General features: G+C 43.0%; 1 protein-coding gene across 1 annotated transcript in view; it reads left to right on the top strand.

Moving 5' to 3' along the window:
• Positions 1–18,912, top strand: part of CFAP99 (cilia and flagella associated protein 99) — an 89,010-nt gene extending 70,098 nt beyond the window's left edge. Inside the window, exons 15-16 of the mRNA XM_067558864.1 lie at positions 11,667–11,847; positions 18,393–18,912. Of these exons, the coding sequence (XP_067414965.1) occupies positions 11,667–11,847; positions 18,393–18,548 (337 nt within the window). The 3' untranslated portion in view covers positions 18,549–18,912. The remainder of the gene's footprint in view (positions 1–11,666; positions 11,848–18,392) is intronic.
• Positions 18,913–19,275: the final 363 nt, after the last annotated feature.

Genomic DNA, 19,275 nt, shown 5'->3' with positions numbered 1-19,275 from the left:
GACTGGGTTTGTTACTACAAGTTAATCTCCAAAGAGTAGGGATCTATGCTGACAATACTCAAAGGAGAAAGAAAGGCTGTTATTTAGTGGCTGTAGTTCAAGTCAATTGATAGCACAGGTCTGTATCGCCCAATTGTCTGGTATCTCTAGAGTGGATTCTGATTAAAAGTAAGGGAAATGAAATAGAGCTGGGGTCATGGCTCCTTATAAATTCCTGGCTCTGAATTTTCAGTGCTCTGAGGGAGTATGCAAGCAACCCCAAGAGTTACTGCTTTCCAGAGCTCATATACTACCAAGAATGTTGTTCCATGCTTTCTACTCAAAGAAGCTTTACTGTGCTAGATAAGTAGCCTCTGCATTTTGGTTTATGCAGGGTTCCTTTAAAATGTAATATTTGCGTTGTTTTCGATCTAAAATAGTTCTAATACTGTGGATAAGGTCAAGTTCAATTCGTTTTCTTAGCTGCTGTTTTTGGAAAGCGTTTTCAGACTGTCATGCCAAAGATGATAGAACCCAAATTAAACAACACTTGTTTGCAGGCAGTGGTTTTATTCAGGCTCATGATGACAGTATGAAAAAATACTTTAATTTGAAGGAGACCTTATCTTACAATCAAAGATATTTAAAGTTTAAATAGTTATATAAGAAACTAGATGTGACATGACTTTCTCACAGCTCCCTGGCAATCTACATACACAACCCACTAGTGTTGGTGAAGTGTACCAAGAACATTGTTCTCAGGCATGTACTTAGCAGCATTATCAGCAAGTGTGCAAGTCTGATGGCATTTCTATTACTACGGTAAGACTGCTAACCTATTTGCAGATGATGGGCACTTTTCTGCAGCTTGCATTTCATCTGAACAAACTATTGACTTTGTGTATTAATCCTGCTGTACAGAGCCTAAGCTGTGCATTATCTCAAATCAGTTTGATTCATTGCTCAGGTTGTATGGATCCCACCCAAGAGGATTGCTCCTAAAGAAATAATTAATTATGAGATTGAAGAATGAGTCAGATAGCTGATATTCATGAGATATTGCTATGTGCAACATGAAATTACATGTCCTTAGCACATTTAATCTTAAATCACATTATATTAAAAGCTAGTACTAATCAGCTAAGGTGTGATGACTAAGCTTTGCTTTAAAATGTGCTCTTAGTTTTTGTCATTCAGTTTAACTGGGTCCTAAATCAAGCAACTTACTTTTAATATAATTTTCAAATAGAATTTAATATAATTTTCAAATAGAAAGACACCAGCACAAAAAAGCAAGCATATAATTATATCAAACAAAACAGAAAGCAAAGCCTGAGAAACTACTAGGGTATCAGCCTTTAGTTTTACTGGATTGGAAACTGGCATCCATTACAAATGCAACTATATGAATGCTTATAAAACACTTGAGAAATTAACTAGGTGTCTTTGTTTATCCCTCGATATGAAGATGATGTCTGTCAGGGGCAAAGTCACTTATGAGACTTAAGATGGCTGAGGAGTCCAATTTGTGCTGTACAGATTTTTCCAAATATGTGACCGGTGGTTGCTTGAAGACAGCACAACTGCTGGCCAGGATGCTGTATACTTTCCTTCCTCCTCTGTCTTTTCTCAGACTCTAAGCAAGGCGATTCCTTTCAAAATGGGTTGAGGTTTGATATATGATGTGATGCCATTGCAGTCTATTATCAGCCAGCTCTTCCCAATTTGTGGGGTCAATGCCTCCCTTCTTAAGATATACTTTCAGAGTGTCCTTGTAGCGTTTCCTCTGTCTCCTGCAGGTCCTCTTACCATGACTAAGTTGAGAAAAGAGGACTTGCTTCGGAAGATGAGTATCAGACATCTGTACACAATGAATAGCCCAGAAGAGTGGGGATGACTACTGCATTGTAGACCAGGATCTTAGTTTCCGTCCGTAGATCTCTGTCAATAAAGACACGACGGCGCAATTTTCTGAAGGATGCCCTGGCACAACGGATCCTATGCACAATCTCCACATCAAGATTGCTTGCCTGGGAGATGTGGCTATCAAGGTAAAGGAAATACAATGTTTTCCAGGGGTTCACTGTCAATTACAAGTTTTGGGAGAAGGTGATCAACTTATGCTGGGGCAGGCTGGTGGAGCACCTTAGTCTTCCCAATGTTGAGGGAGAGTCCTAGGGTGTGGTAGGCACCTGAGAAGAGATCTAGGGTAGATTGCAAATCAGCCTTGGTGTGTGCAACGACAGCACAGTCATCAGCATACTGAAGGTCAGTAATAACAGTCCTTGTGACCTTAGTTTTGGAATAAAGATGTCACAGATTGAAAATCTGGCCATCCATGCAATACTCAATCCCAATTCCAGGGGAAAGGCAGTCACAAAAAAAAATCAAGATTACGGCAAGATAGATGGAGAAAAGGGTTGGGCAATAACACTGCTCTGCATATCACCAGTATGGATGGTGAATGGTTCTGTTTCTAAACCATTACAGAGGACGATGGCAGTCATTCCATCATGAAGTAGCCTGGGAACACGAATGAACTTTCAATGGACAACAAAACCTAGACAGCACCTTCCATAACGCTTCATGATTGATGGAATCAAAGGCCTTGGTTAGGTCAACAAATGCCATAAACAATGGCTGGTGTTGTTCTCTACACTTCTCTTGGATCTGTTGTGGAACAAAAATCTTGTTGCTGGTGCCCCAAGATGGTCTGAAACCACAAAGGGATTCCAGAAGGATGTCTTCAGCAAGAGGGAGGAGACGGTTCAACAGGATTCAAGAGGAGGGCAATACCTTGATAATTTCCGCACATTGACTTGTCCCCTTTCTTAAAAATGGTCACAATATTGGCATTCTTTAAGTCAGGTGGAATTTCCTCATTAACCCAAATGTATACCCCACATGTTCCTTTAACTACTGGAATTGTTGGCACAGTTTGGAAATCAGCACTGATATGTGAAGTGGAAGAACATTCCAATTATTGGCACACAAATGAGCACACCAACGGCCCATAGCCTTCTGAGTGCTTGACTGCACTCGGCTGTATAACATGAAACCAGGTTGCCATGCTGATAAGCCCTAAAGAGACAAAACACATGTACATGGTTGCACAGCTGAGGCCTGATTCTCATTTATTCCTCTTCTGCATTTAGGGCAAGGAGGGAAGGATAAGGCAAAAGTGGCTTTAAGCTACCTTTGTGCTCCCCATACTTTCGGGCTGTGCATGAGCCTACCCAGCCCCAGGTGTGAATTAGAGCAGACTCTGTATGCCCTGGTGAGCAGAGAACAGTCATAGTCCAATTCACTTTCCATATTTTCTATCCCAGGGGCTTGGGAGAAGGGTTGATATAGAGTCCTTATGCCAGCTCCACATAGCTGGGGAGGCCCTCTGTGCAGGTGCATTCTCAGGTGGCAGCTTTTAATCCTGCCCAGACACCATAAAATTGCTTAATGGTAACTGTGATTACCAAACCTCTGACTTGAGTATGTTAATCTGTGCCTAGTTCAACTAGCTCCTTGTTTAGGTAGAACAAGTACAAGTAAACTGTAAATGGGATTTCAAAGCAAAGTTGGACAGCTGCTTATATCATGCTTATTAGCCTACAATTACCCGCAATTTCCTTTTAATTCACAGCTATATTTGTGGGTACAAAGGAGTTTCAGCTGTTTATGCTGTAGAATTCTGTCTAATACATCCAAAAACCTTTTGCAAATGTGACAAGGTTTCCCTGTAGTCAAAAAGAAGGCTAAGGCTCATAAAAATGTTAGCGGATACACCAGCCTCATCTAGTCAAATCTTGTCTAGGGTCACAGAGATGATATTGCAAAGTAAAAGGATTTTACACAGTCATCAATGATCTTGTTGTTCCACCAGGAAATTTTAATTGCAAGAATTTCTTGATGTATGGTATGTGTGTCTGCTAAGCTGCTTGCTTTGTCTTCAATGAAGACTGTGCCAAGACTCAAATAGGAAAACTGAACAATTGGCCATAGAAGGGACAAAGTTTTGGTTCTTCAAAATATTGTCTGGGGGGAGTGTTTTTTGGTATATAAATATATTTTCTTCAGTATGTGTTTGTAGTAAGTAGGATCTAGATATTGAATTCCTACTGTTCATAGTCAAGTTTCATTAGACATGCAAATAACAGGAGGAAATCCATCAACAATGAACTTTGATTATACAGTTTCACTATGTTTATTGCAGATGGGGAAACTACTGTGATAAATGGCAGTAACTTTTCCAGCTTCACTTAGGGGTTATAGTGAGGTGGTGTGGCCTCCCTCTGAGCCAGAGGGGGAAGAGCCACCCTCCCTATTCAAATGGGCGCAGCCAAACCAACCTGACCCCTCCCACCGAAAGTGAGTGCATGGGACAAGTTAGGAACTCCCGCTCAGTTGGGGCTAAGACAGCAAGGGAGACAGACACATCTGGCTTGTTTCAGGCCGCTGCCTTTTCCAACGGGCCCAGAGACACCCTGCCCACTGGGGAGCCTGATCTTGCAGGGGAACCACCAGGACTGCTGCTGGCCGCCTACCTCAGGGTAACTGGGGATGCTCTGTGGACCAAAGTACACCCCTATGAGAGGGTAGGCAGTAGCCCAGAGTGGCCAACTGCATTTCGGCTTTGTTGGGGCCTCCACCCCAGTCAGCGCATTATTCTTGGATTCCACACTGACCCAATGGCAGAACACTCACCCACTGTTAGGGCCTGGTGCTGGGATGTGGTGAAGTCGGGAGGGCCACGTCCCCCTAACCTCTGCCACTCCACTCCTGCAGCACCCCACCATTGGCCAAAAGGCCTGTGTTTGCCCATCGTCTACTTGAGCCAAGACCCCAGGCTATAGACTGCTTCCTTACCTGTCCCTGCCTGAGGGCCTGGACTTTAGATAGAGCCCTGCGTCGATACACAAATGTGTATCCGCATCCGATCTGCATCCGCCCCATTCATCTTACCGCCTGCCACCATCTGCAGTGTAGTCATCCGCACCTGCACGCACCCCAGCATCCGCACCTGCACGCACCTCAAACCCCTCCAGGCAGCTGCCATACAGCTGATTGGCGTGCAGGGGAGCCCTGTGGAGCAGCTGATTGATTGGAAGACCTCTTCCTTGGGGCCCCCTGCCGGCCGCCAATCAGCTGTTCTGTGGGGCTCTGCTGCCCATGGAACAGCTGATCAGTGGCCAGCAGGAGAAGGAGTGGAACAGATGATTGGCAGCCAGCTGCCATCCCTGGATCTCAAAGGCAGGGAAACAGATTCAAAGGCTATGAGCTGCAGACAGCTGCTTCCTCGCCTTCGAGATCCGCATCCGATCCACCACCCACCAAAAAATGATCTGCGGCTATCCACATCTGCGGATGCAGATATCTGCTTTATATCTGCAGATTTGCAGGGCTATAGCTTTAAACTGCTCCTTTGCCAGACCCTGCCGGAGGACCTGGGCTTTTGACTGCTCACTTGCCTGAATCTGCTTCAGGGCCTGGGCTTAGAATGTGTATTTGCCCTGCTCTGCCCTGCCTGAGGGCCAGGAGCTATCGACAGTGCACTTACCCAACCCTACCTAGGGGCCAGGGTTATAAACTGCGCAGCTGTTCTGTCCTGCCAGAGGGCCAGAGTACCCCTCATGGCTCATTAGCTAATTCCGCCCTTGTCAAGAGACGGTGACATAGTGAGGCAGTGCAGCCTCCCTCTGAGCCAGAGGGGAAGGGAAGGCTGACACATGACTACAGTGTGTATTACTTTACTTATTTTAGCAGGGAGCCAGAATTTGGTCATTTAAGTGTCTTGCATCATTACACGGTGTCAGTCAACGTGACAATGTAGTGTGTTTCAATGTCAGAGTGTTGATCCCCTGCTACAGATCAAAATGACTGCTGCTAACAATTCATGATTTCATTTTCCCTGCTGAAGGAAGGAAGTGGAATAACATGGCAAGAGAGAGAAAAAGGTTCTATGAATACAGAGTCCCAAATTGCACCACATCACTAAGACTACAATTGCTAGCAAATCCAAAGAGACAGTCCATTCTTACTGTAATATAGAACAATCTCAACCATGAAAGTTTCCTTCAATTTTTTTAACTAAATTTGTTTTTGATTGTTTAATAACAAATAAAAAGCAAATTTCAAATCCAGGCAACTAACCACACACTGAGGTACATAAATTCTCATGTTTTAGGCAACAAAATACCAAAGTACAGATCAGGACACACCAACTCAAAGCAACACCAGCCCCTGTCAGAATAAGAGATGCAAACCCTGCTGACATACCTCCACTGCTGTGACAACATCCCCTACAACACACTTTTCAAGATTCATGGGTCCTACACATGCCTATCACAACATATGGTGTAACTCATCCAGTGCATCAAATGCCCCACAACAACTATGTGGGTGAATCCAAACTATCGCTATGCTCTCAAATGAACTCACATAGAAAAATGATAAAAGATAAAAACACCATATCATGTGGGTGAACACTTTTCACAAAGCGATCCCTCTATATCTGATCTCTCAGTCCTTATCCTCAAAGGAAACCTGCACAACACCTTCAAAAGATGAGTCTAGGAACTTAAATTCATAACTCTGCTAGACACTGAAAATCATTACAACAATTTGTAACACAACCCATGGCCTGCTAACTCTTAACTTCATTTTAAGTGGTCTAGTACAGCATGTGTGAACCCCTTACGCTTAACAATCTGTCCCAATTTGTAATTAGCTCAGACACTCTGGTTACCTTCCCCAGTCCTGAAGAAGAGCTCTGTGAAGCTTGAAAGCTCCTAACTTCCACCAACAGAAGTTTCTCCATTAAAAGTTATTACCTCACCTTTCTTGTCTCTCTCCATACAACTGAGCGGGAACATGGCTAGTTTGGCTGTCTGCAGGCAGGGGGTTCTTAATTCCTTCCTGCTTGTATTTTTATGGGGTCCCCAAAAAGTTGGGAAAACATTTAAAAGTTTATAGTAGGGAAAAAATTTAAAGACTGTAGCAGATCGGAGACACACCATCTTATCCATAACAGGACAGAAGACTCCTTTTTTAATACCAAAAGGGGGAGGAACCCCAAAACCTCTTGTGGACTAGAGGTTTGGTATTCTGTTTTAGAAACCAGTACAGAAGTAAAGCACTTTCCCTCAAGCCCTCAGTTCTTTGGGCTGCTGCTGCAACAAAGTTCATATAAAATAAATCAATACAAGTACATACATTTGAAGTTCTCCTTTAAGAAATGTTGACCAGTTTTTCCTCCCCCATACAGCAGCAGCCTAAAAGCAAAGCGGTCTCTATAGATGTGTCTACACTGCAGCTGGGAATGCCTTAGGCCCAGGTGGACAGACACACACTAGCTCTGCTTGAGCTAACACGCTAAAAATAGCAACACGGACATTCTGCAATGGGTGGTGTCGAAAGCTAGCCAACAGAGTACCAGGTCAAGTGGATCCTTGGGTCTGCGCTTGGGTGGCTAGCCCATGCCCCTGTCTATTCCCCAACACCCCACTGATATTTGTGGCATGGTAGCTTGAGCAGAGCTAGCACATCTGCCTACTCGGGCTGGAAGGTACACTCCCAGCTGCACTATAGACATACCTTAAATATACTGCAATAAATTGGGTGCATTTACTCTACTCTCTCATTTTGAGATCCTAAATGGATTAATCTGGATCACGTTTTCCCATTCCAGACAGATGCCACCTCACTTTATTAGGAAAACTATGGCCTGGGGGAACCACGTCCATCTGGGCTCTTTCCCTCTACGTCCCAAAAGGTCTGTACCCCCCATGACAAACTCCAGTACTTTAAAACTCCCTTTGGGCTTTTTTTTTTTCAAACCTCTGAGAAATAGTCTACCTTAGCATGAGATGTAACATATACAATTTCCAGGCACCTGCTTCTTTTGGGCATGATGGGGAGAGTGGGGAGGGATTGAATATGGGGCTTGAAATGGACAAGAATTTTCAATCTTAACTCTGAAGTAGCTTCCACAATTCCATAGTGTTAGATTTCTGCTGCATCTTCTGTGGCTGTGTTTACAAGAATACTGATTTGCATGTAATGAAAGATTTGTTATCCAAGACCACTGACTGTTTGATCATCAATGGTTTACATAAAAACTAATTAGCATGTTTTCAGCACCTCTTGGGAAAGAGGGTCTCATTACCATGAAAATAGAAATAACCCCTGGTTTCATGTAGGTTAAATGTTAGAGCATAAGTTTTAGAATCATAGAATAATATCAGACATTTAACCCACATTAACAGGGTGTATCAGCCTTTTAAATCTGGTAGAAGCATTATTCTATTCTATTCTGTATAAGTTTTTATACCATGCTCATCACCGTCGTATCTGAGCACTTTCTAATGGTGCATTAAGCAACATGACTATACATCTGTCATGTGTTGTTTGTTTTTTCATCCTCTCTCCAGAGGGAGAAGCATGTGCAGTGGAATGGCTTATTTTGGTAGGGTTTCTCATTTTATTTTATTATCATATGTTTTTAACAAATATACCTGTTTCTATGTGTGTATGTTAGAAAAGGCAAGGTCTAAGAAATGTGCCTTGCACTTAGAATGGAAAGTGGTGAGGATTGTGATGATCCTTAATTTTTGGAGTTCATTCTACAGTGTTGGACCACCCCAGGAGAAAGATCTGTCTGCCAAACATGTGAGCTTTACTCTTATTGTAGAAAGTTCCATTGTGCCAGAGAAGCACAGTTGTTGACCACGGTCTTTGTCTGGAGCTTTAGATGGACTTTTAGATACCCTGGGCCTGGGCTAAGAAGCACTGTGTTGATAAGGACCACAATCTTGAACTTGATTAGAAGTTCTATGGGAAGCCAGTGTAAAGAGTGGAGGACAGGTCTGATATGCTCGTGGTAGCCTGTATTGCTGGGGAAACATGCCACAGTGCTCTGAATTAGTTGGAGTTTCCTAAATGCTGAAGGTTTTGTGCCCAGATATATCATGCTGCTGTAGTCCAGCCGAGACAAAGGCTGGATAACAAAGGCATGAATAACTTGGGCCAGGTCTTCATCCATCAAGATGGGACAGAGTCTTCTAGCCAACTGGGGATGGCAGAAAGCCTTACAGCTGTTGCTATGCGAGAGCTCAGCATCAGCAAGGAATCCAAGAGACTACAGATTGAATTGACCAATTGTGGATGTGAATCTTCAACCAAAGAAGATGGCTGCAAGCCATTAAAAATACTTTCCTTTGCCTACTAGCATCATCTCTATTTTGCTCAGGTTCAGCTTCAGCAAGCTGTTCTTCATCCTTAAACTGATCTCATCCAAGCACTGGGCCCTCTTGGTGGCAGAGGTGTGGTCATTACTTCATTCCTTACCCCATGACAGGTACAGTTTCTAGAGCAAGAAATATGGCAGTCCAGGGAGAGTCTCAGGAAGGCAACCACAAGTCTAGGAAGTAAATCTAAACTGCTGGCCTTATTTATGGCCCAAAATCAGACTTCAAAGTGAAGGTTGGGTCAAAGCTCCTTTTCACTCAGCTCTTGAGAACTGCTGAGATTGTAATCCTGAGCCCCAGAAATGCCTGCTGTAAAGAGCACTGGCTGTACAAGGCACTTCCTAGCCTCCGAATGACAAGAGACTTGAAGAGAACAGGATGGCCAAAAACAGCCTCTCTAAGGGATGGGGTGTGTCTGAATTTCTAAGGGACTTTGACTCAGACCTTCTGTGGTGACTCAGTGATCTCAGAGCCTGGGGGAAAAGCACCCCTGAGAAAAAGAACTTGCGTTTGTTTGACAGTGACGCTAGCCATTGGAAATGTTGGGGTTACACTAAAAAGATTGAAGACTAAGAACCTGGGGGGGGGGGAGTGGGGAGGGGAGATTTTTTTAATATTGTATTAAACATTTCCATAGGTGTGGCCCTTTTGTGAAATTTGGCCTGCTACACTCAGAGTAACAGATACAATTGATATCAACCAAGCAGAGCACCAACCCACACCTTGCTTTAGATATGTAAATAGGATTTTTATTCAAATTACCAGTAAAACCACTTCCAGAGAAATGCTGTACCACATAAATCCTTTTACAAAACTCCGTACTCAACAGTCAAATGTACCTATGATCATTAAGTTCCATTAGCCCTATCAACAGAGAGAAAGGGCCATATCAGGCCTGGTATAAGCAGCTGTGATGCCATTAGCTTCAGTAGAATTCCAACCTCTTACTGTAGGTTTCAATTTTACCTGAAAGGTATAACTGTCCATAATGTGATCTTAATATTGTGGTCTCATGCTAGTCACTGAGCCAAATTCAATGGCAATGTAAACAGAAGTGCAAGTTACATGTCAGTAAGTGGGTGTATGAATGTAAGTTGGTGTAGCCTAGCCAACAAGGGGCGTTACCAAGGTTATTGGGAGTAAGGGTGTGTCTACACAAGCATTTAGTTTTGAAACAAGAATAGATTTAAAGATCACCAGGAAACTTTTAGTGCACGACAGCAGTCCTTAGTATGCAGCAAGCTAATGCAAGAAAGATTTACACTTCTGCTCATTATAAACTAAGTTTTCATATAGTGAGCATAAACTGATACAATGTACACTCCAAAGGGATAGAAGAGATGGGGTAGCAGGGAAAAAAACCCAGCAGGAAAGTGTGAAATAAAGTAGGTACCCTACCATTTCTTCCACTCTCTTGTTTGTTACTTTACTGCTACACTCTCTTCTACACCCTAGGGTATACTGTGCATCTACGTTGCAACTGAGAGTGTGAATGGAAGCTTGTGTAGATGTACCTACTCTAGCCATACTTTTAGCTAGTGCACTAAAAAGAGAAGTGAGGACTCCATGGCTCAGGCTTCAGTACTGTCTGTACAACTGACTATGTATCATTTGCTGAAGATTCTACTGCAGTGTCTTCATTTCTGTTTTTAGCAAGCTATCTAGAGTACAGCTAGTGTGGGTATATCTATACCAGTGGTTCTCAACCAGGGTTACGTGTACCCAGGGGATATGCAGAGGTCTTCCAAGGGGTTTATTAACTCATCTAGATATTTGCCTAATTTTACAACAGGCTACATGAAAAGCACTAGTGAAGTTAGTACAAACTAATATTTCATACAGACAATGACTTATTTATACTGCTCTATATACTGTACGCTAAATATAAATACAATATTTATATTCCAATTGATTTATTTTATAATGATATGATAAAAATGAGAAAGTAAGCAATTTTTCAGTAACAGTATGTTGTGACACTTTCGTATTTTTATGTCTGATTTTGTAAGCAAGTAGTTTTTAGGTGAGGTGAAATTTGGGGGGTATGCAAGACAAATCAGACTCCAGAAAGGGGTACAGTAGTCTGGAAAGGTTGAAAGCCACTGGTCTACACAAGCTGCCATTCACACACCATGGCTGCAGTGTAGACATATTATATTATAGTCTTGGCATCCAGTGAGAAGGGATTTTAGATTATGCTGAATTGTTCCATACTGGTTAATGGTGGTACGTGAACAACAGGAATCAAGCTAAGAACACCACATTCATTTTCTCATATAATGTAAACCTGATTTCAATCAACTGGTCACCAGAGGTAAAAGGCTGGTGCATTAATTCATGATTTGCAAAATAATATATTTTAATTCTAAATAATCTAGATTAAATTTATTTTGTAGAATTTGTCCCATCTATTTCCCCCTCCTTTTTCTTTTATATTTGACCTTGCAGGCAGGAAGAGAAGAAAATAAAGTCTCAATTCACTGAAGGATTTGTGAAAGATGAACGTGTTTTAGATCTGCAGAAAAAGATTACAGAGAAAACTATGGAGCGTAAAAAGCAAGCTGAAATCTTGAAGATTACTCCCCAGAAAGATGGTGCAGGGTCAGGGAGATCTTGGGAGTCATATGAAGTAAGAAAATAAGTATTACAATAAATAGTCATTATAGGAACTCTTTTTTTTAAGTTTCAGTTAGCACAATGGAAGTGTGACAGATGTGCAATTTCTTGCAGTATTCTTGCAAAACCTTATTGAATTAAGAGTTAAGTGTCTTTGGGATCTGTTATATTAAATGAATGGTTTATCTCTTATTGTGGTATGGAATTGAATGTAACCTCTTGAGAGAGATGTCACAGATGTGAGATTTGGGGTTACAAAGGATTATTTTGAACAATGTGCCAGACAAGAATGGACATTAGGCGCAAATAATGTTGAGTAGTTTTCCCGGGGAATATCTAAGAGAAGGTGAATGCAAATTCTCCACCTCCAGTTATGCAAACCCCAGACATTTGAAACTGCGCTCTGAGGAGAGGGCATTGTTTGCTGATCACCTGTTACTTGAGGCCCAGATCAAAGGTCCCAAGCAATATAAAGGAAAGACTAAACTATTCATCGTTATTCTGGTTCTGACACTGAGACAATTCTGAACTTGTAACCATGGGGAAAACCCAGGTGTGGATTAAGGACTGACACCGAGGTTGGAGTTGGGGTGACCTCTAGTACACTTTTTAGTATGCATGTAGGTTCTTTTATCATTTTTAATATGTTTTCTCTGTAATGTTTTCACCTTAAAAATAAACGTGCTTGCTTATAAAGAGCTATGTGGTAATTTATAACTGTGGGCCATTACTGTGGTCACAGCCTCTGGAGAGAAACCAAAGCACAGATGCTAGCCTGTTTACGCAGTCTGGCTTGCAGGGAATATCACTTAATGTAGGCAGGGAACTGTGCAGCCTGGAAAAACCTTGGTCAGGAGGGAGAGAGTCGTGGATTTGTACCCAACAGAGGTGACAGCTGAGAAGCCAGGAACCTAGAGTTGATTCCCAGGGACCACAGAAGGGAAAAACAGATGCAGTTGCCCTGAACTCATGACAGGAATATTAGAGATAAATGGGCCAATCTGTTGAAATAATAACTGTAGACCTATTTTGTTAGGTGGAGCTGAATTCACAGCCTAGGGGAATAAATAGTACAATAATAAATAATATAAATGATATAATAATGTAAACCTTTCACAGGATTGCTTTTTGCAACTTCAGAATCTCCATTTAAGGCACAAATTCAGCAAAACACATAAGCACATGCTTAACTTTAAGCATATACTTAAGTCCATCCCTATTCAGCAATGAAAAGTATTTGAGGCTTTATTTAAGTATGTCTTAAATAGAGGTGCTTTCCCAAATCAAGGTCTTAAACACACGCTTAAATGCTTTGCTGTATCAGAGCCTAGAGTAGGGCCTGGTCTACACTAGCAACTTAGGTCGATTAAAAGTCACTTAAGTCGACCTACTTACACCTGCATCTACACTGGTACTGTTAATTTGAATTAAGGTGCTGGAAATGGACTTACTAAGACTACCTCTGCAAATGGTGGAGCGCCTAAATTGAATTTGTTAAATCAATTTAGTGTCAGTGTAGACACAACATTACTTAAATTGAATTAATTGACCTCCGGAATGTATCCCACAATGCCCCGTTTTGACTGCTCTGGACAGTCGCTCTGTGCTGCTCAGTGGTCACGCTACCAGGAAAAGCCCCCTCCCCTCAAGTCCTGGGAAGATTTGAATTTTCATTTCCTGTGCTGCCAGCGTGGAGAGAGTTTTGTCACTGTTCTCCACATGGCTACTGCAAAGCCCAAACGCGCTTCAGCATGGAGTCGACCAGAGGTCTTAGATCTCATCGGTCTGTGGGGCAAGGAGTCTGTTCTGGCTCAGCTCAGAGCCAGCAAAAGGAATCTGGACATTTATGGGAAGATATCCGAGGGCATGCTGGAGAAGGGACACGAGAGGGACGCTCAGCAGTGGCGCGTGAAGATCAAGGAGCTGCATCAGTCATGTCAGAAAGCCAGGGAAGCTAACAGCCATTCTGGCGCCTCGCCCAAAACATGCCGCTTCGATGATAAGGTGCATGCAATTCTCGGTGGCGATCCCACCACGGTGCCGCCCCGCAGCATCGATACCTCCGCTAAGTCACAGTCCATGGACAATGATAAGGACTCCATAGACGACGAGGAGGAGGCGGCTGAGGAGAGCAGGGTGCAGGAGAGCGGAGTGTGTGTTCTCCCAGAAAGTCAGGACATATTCCTGACCCCTGAGCAGTCCAGCAGCACACAGGACAGCACTAATGATCCCGTGGAAGGCACATCTGGTGAGTTTTTTTCTTCTTAGCATTTCTGTCCTTTTACATTGGGTGTGGGGGGCACGAATGGGATTTCAGGCATTTCGTTGACTGTACTGTGGGGTTACCCAAGGAACAGTTGATTTATGTGATGAGAAATGCTACGTTTATCATCAGTTGATATCTCATGGAAACTTTAATGTATGTAATCTGTTATCCTTCCCAAAACTTTTCAGGGGAGAGCTGTCTTGTTCCTGCCTCCATGGTAGGATACTTCGCTGCAATCAAGAGACCCTGCATCATGGCGGAACACTGCTGGTATCCCGCTGTGTCCAGCAAATCTGTGTTTTAAGCATAGACTTCCCCCCCTCTACCCTCCCCCCACACACACACACTCTGCAGTTCCTCTCTGTAAGGTTTAAAAGACCAGCAGAGTTTTCCCTCCCCACCACGCTGTCCTCTGATCCTTTCTGTAATGGCACAGCGAGCAGACTCTTCTGGGACGTTAGGAATGGAATGAGGCTCTGTGTTCACCCTGTGCACTGCATTGAGATTACTGCCTATATTGTAGCAGGGGATCATCTTCTATATTGTATCATGGGGTTCATTTTCTACATTTTCTCAGGGGATCATTGTCTACATTGTCTCAGGGGATCATTATCTACATTGTTACAGTTGTATGATTTTCTTCATATGCTAACAGTGGCTACCTTGTTATTTTTCTTTCATTCTACAGGCGCCTTGGCATTGGACCGACCCTCAAGAAAAGCTGCAGGAAGATTAGCTCAGATTAGAAAGAGGAAAAAAAGAACAAGATATGAAATGTTTGGCAAGCTCATGAACGCCTCAGCTGCTGCAGAGACAGAGCAAAGAACGCAGAGGCTGACCTTGTCCCAGAATATGGACATGGACAGGGAGAGTTGCAGAGAAATGATGGAGTATGATCGCAGTACCATGCAGGAATTGCTGTGAATCATGCGGGACCAAGCAGAGATGCTCCAACGTCCTGTGGAGCTTCAGGAGGAGCGGAGGCAGGATAGAGTCCCACTGCAGCCTCTCCCTAATGCTCCTCAACCGAGGGCTTTGCCGCCCTCCACCTCCCCTGCCCCCAAGAGGTCTCGGAGGAGATTGTCCAAGCTGCAGTACATGCTCGCCTCCATCCTGGTGGAGGCAAGCAGAAAGCAGCAGCGGCTACATTGACTGCTGGCCAGCAAGCTACCACCCTACGCCTTGAGACAGTGAATGGACACTCCCCCCCGCCCCCATTACTTGAATGTTCAGAAATAAAGTTTTGTTTCATTTTAACACGTTTCTTTATTAAATCATATCTTGTTCAGGAGGGATTTGAAGGGCACAGATATGGGGGGGGGAGGGGCGGGGTGGTTCACCAAAGGCAAACAATATACAGGAACAGAAATCAGTCCTGCATCTCATTGCAGAACCTGGTTTTCAAAGCTTCCCTAATGCAAAGCGCTCCACAGTTAGCTCTCAGTGTAGTGCTGGCATCTGGCTGCTCATAATTGGCGGTCAGTCTTTCTGCCTCCACAATCCAACCAAGAGGGAACCTCTCACCCTTCGCTTCACACACATTATGAAGAACACAGCAAGCAGATATCACAGAAGGGAGGTACTTCTCACTCATGTCCAGTCTAGTGAGGAGACTCCTCCATCTACCCTTTAAACGCCCAAAGGCACATTCTACAACCATTCTGCAACTGCTTAACCTCTTATTAAAACATTCTTTGTCACTGTCAAGGTGACCTGTGTACGGCTTCAGTAGCCAAGGGAGCAAGGGGTAAGCAGGATCCCCCAGGATCACTATTGGCATTTCCACACCCCCAATGTGAGTTTTTTGGTCAGGGAAGAAAGTGCCCACCTGCATCTTAGAGAACAGCCCCGAATTATGAAATATGCATGCGTCATGCATCTTCCCAGACCACCCCACATATATGTCAGTGAAACGACCCATGTGATCCACAAGCCCCTGCAGGACTATGGAAAAGTACCCCTTGCGGTTTATGTACTCGGTTGCTAGGTGGGCAGGCGCTAAGATAGGGATGTGCTTCCCATCAATCTTCCTCCCCTCCCCTGCAGTTTGGGAACCCCATCGTGGCAAACCCATCCACTATATCCTGCACATTTCCCAAAGTCACTAGCCTTTGTAGCAGAAGTTTATTTATGGCACTGCACACTTGATTCACGGCAGCGCCCACTGTAGATTTACCGACTCCAAATTGATTCCCAACCGAGCGGTAACAGTCAGGGGTTGCCAGCTTCCACAGAGCGATGGCGACTCGCTTCTCCACCGTCATAGCTTGTCTCAAGTGAGTATTCACGTGCTTCAGGGATGGGGCCAGCTCTGAGCACAGTTCCAGGAAGGTTGCCTTTCACATACAAATGTTTTGCAGCCACTGATCATCATCCCACAGCTGCATAACGATGCGGTCCCACCAGTCTGTGCTTGTTTCCCTGCACCAGAACCGGTGCTCCATGGACCACAGATGACTCGTTACAGCCTGAAGCAATCGGGAATTGTTCTGTTCGATGGCTTGTACAGGGCAGCCTCGGCGGCATTCCTGTTGCCTGTGCTTCAGCTTCTTGCTCTACTTCGAAAATAATCGATGATAAACCACGATGTATTTGTGATGCTCACAATAATAGTGCAGAGTTGAGCTGGCTCCATGTCTCTGAAGGAATGGTGATCACGCGGAGTAAAAAAATGGTGCGAAAATACTTTTCCTGTTTGTTTGGGGGGGGGAGGGAAGAAGAGTGGGGGAAGCAGCGTTGCATCATGGGACAATGACATTCATCCCAACAGCCACCATAGCTAGTTGCACTGTGGGATAGCTACCCACATTGCACTGCTTTAAAATTTGAATTAAGGCTGGTCGGTGTAAATGCAGGAGACCTGCGCAAACAGTGTAGTGTAGACACGCTGCTGCAATTTCTAAAAATCGGCTGCTGAAAGTCGACAAAGTAAATCGACTTCCCTCGGCAGTGTAGACATAGCCTAGGGCAGAGGCCTCAAAGGAAAACTGCAATGTAATAAAGATATTCAAATCAATACAAAGAGTAAGCCACATTTTGAAATAAATAAAAAAGAATTATAAACCTATAGACAGGATCCCTGACAATATGATGTAGAATATGACCCTGTGAATGCAGCTATTGTTTGAATATGTAAGGAAGTATAAGAGTTCCACAACTTTTGTTTTGTTTAACTTTACACTATAAATATCACAAGATATTAATCCTTTTCCTCTTCCTTCCATTCAAGTCCTAAGGCTTATGTCCTAAACTCTAAAATATCAGTTTTTAATTCAATTTAAAGTATAAGTAAAACACAAGTTAGCAGAAGATGTTAAGTTTGCTCCAGCCCCATCAGTGCTGCTGGAGTCTACACATCCCTGGACAAGTTTAATTACAGAGAACAAGCCAAATTCTTGTCAGTTATACCCAGCAACCCAGTTAGTCCAGTTGTGTTTCATGGTTTTAATTTAAAGCAGAAAGTGGTCCAGAATCTCCCATGCAAGAAAGGAAGCGTCTTTCTGTGGAATAACTCCACCATAGCCTACTCTGCATGCGACTTGTATTGCCCACCTTTTTGATGCCTTACCTCCCTATTGCTGAATACACTGAAAGAAGAAGATCCCCTTTTGGTGTTGAAGTACCAGGACCAAATTTTGGCCTGGTTTACACCCATGTAAGCCCTTTGAGCTCAGTGGGTTTATGCAGGGGTGAATGAGAGCAGAATTTGCTTCACACACATAATTTTAACATTGTTAAATTCATAATAAAATAGAATTTATATTACAATGTAGAAAACTAACTATAAAAACAAATGTGTTGTAAAATGAAGAGAAGTTATTCTAGCATTGTTGGTGACAGATGCTAAAGTTGCTTTGTCTGTCTGTACTGGTCTTTTCTGAAATACTGTTTTTGTGAACCTAGCTGTTAAATCTGAACACCTGTAAAGTTTGGGATAGTGGATGTATGCATCTGAGTGTTGGTATATGTCTACCAGGATAAACTTCTGAGAGGGAGATAACATAAGAAAAAGGCAATGGAGCATAACGGTACAAATGTAGTTTGGTTTTATCTTGGCTTCAGATTTGTACAGTGTTATATCTGTGCTCAATCTAGAGTAAACAAATTGGGCACCCAAGCTAGATTTGTTTCTATTTGTCATGGCCCATATGAAGTTGCTATGCTTGCCCCAGTCATGATACCAAATGGAATTTGTGTCTGCCAGCCATCCAGATTTTTGTGTGAAAATGAATTCCATCATCTGATTAGTCACTCATATTTGTACTATCGTAATCTGTCTTTCCTTTCTGCAGAAGTCTCTGCAAGAGCCCCACTGGAAAGAGTTGGAAAAGAGTCGGGAACGACAGTTCAGGATGCTTCAGTATGGCTTAATGTCCAGAGAAACAGCTCAGAAAATGGCTACATATCAGGCAGCAAGAACTGGAGCCACTTCCTGTATATTGCGATAATACGAAAAATGAAATCACTTCATAAAAAAATCCAGACTGGTGAAAATGGAAGCACTTCCTAATGTGTCTGCTAATGCCAGGGTTGAATTTAGCCCTTTTTCTGATATATGTAGGCTGAAGAGTAAAATTGTGGGCTGCGCTGTCATAACTGAAGCAGAATTTGGTAACTTTTATCAGTCAAATTGTATTTTTAATCTGTGTTGAGACATTTTTCCTTTTAGAATTAAAACAGGTAATTGACTAAATATTTACTTTGAAATTTGTATGACGTGGTGACAAACTAACAGATAAGAATGTTGTAGAGAGGACTTTGAGTGTATATCCTGTCCTTGTTATACACTATGCCAGTTGTGTGCTTTTTTCATTTTCTGAAATAAAAAGTAAAAATATGTGAAACAAACAGACTTTTTATTTGCGCATTTAGTTTTTCACAGGATGTGATCATCCCAAGTTTGGAACAGGGATCAATCATATTTTCTTACAACAGCTGTGGAATGTGATTACCTGCCCAGACTAGGAGGGCAACCAATATCAACACTGGTTGTGGATGGCCTAGGGAGAGAACCAGGTTTGCGTCCCAGGGTTCAATATAGCAAATTTCCATGTGCAGTCAGGTTCTCTGCCTCACCTGTAAAACTTAGATAATAATAATGACTTAAGCCCCAAGCCAGCATTTTACTTAAGCATGGGCCTAACTTTAAGTACATAATTAGTCCCAGTCAAGTCA

This window comes from Emydura macquarii, unplaced genomic scaffold, assembly GCF_026122565.2.
Source record: "Emydura macquarii macquarii isolate MOO-44397 ecotype Brisbane River unplaced genomic scaffold, CSIRO-AGI_Emac_v2 contig_2199, whole genome shotgun sequence".
Lineage (NCBI taxonomy): Eukaryota > Metazoa > Chordata > Testudines > Chelidae > Emydura > Emydura macquarii.
The sequence above is the reverse complement of the archived record's forward strand: the minus strand, read 5'-3'. Positions and strand labels throughout refer to the sequence as shown.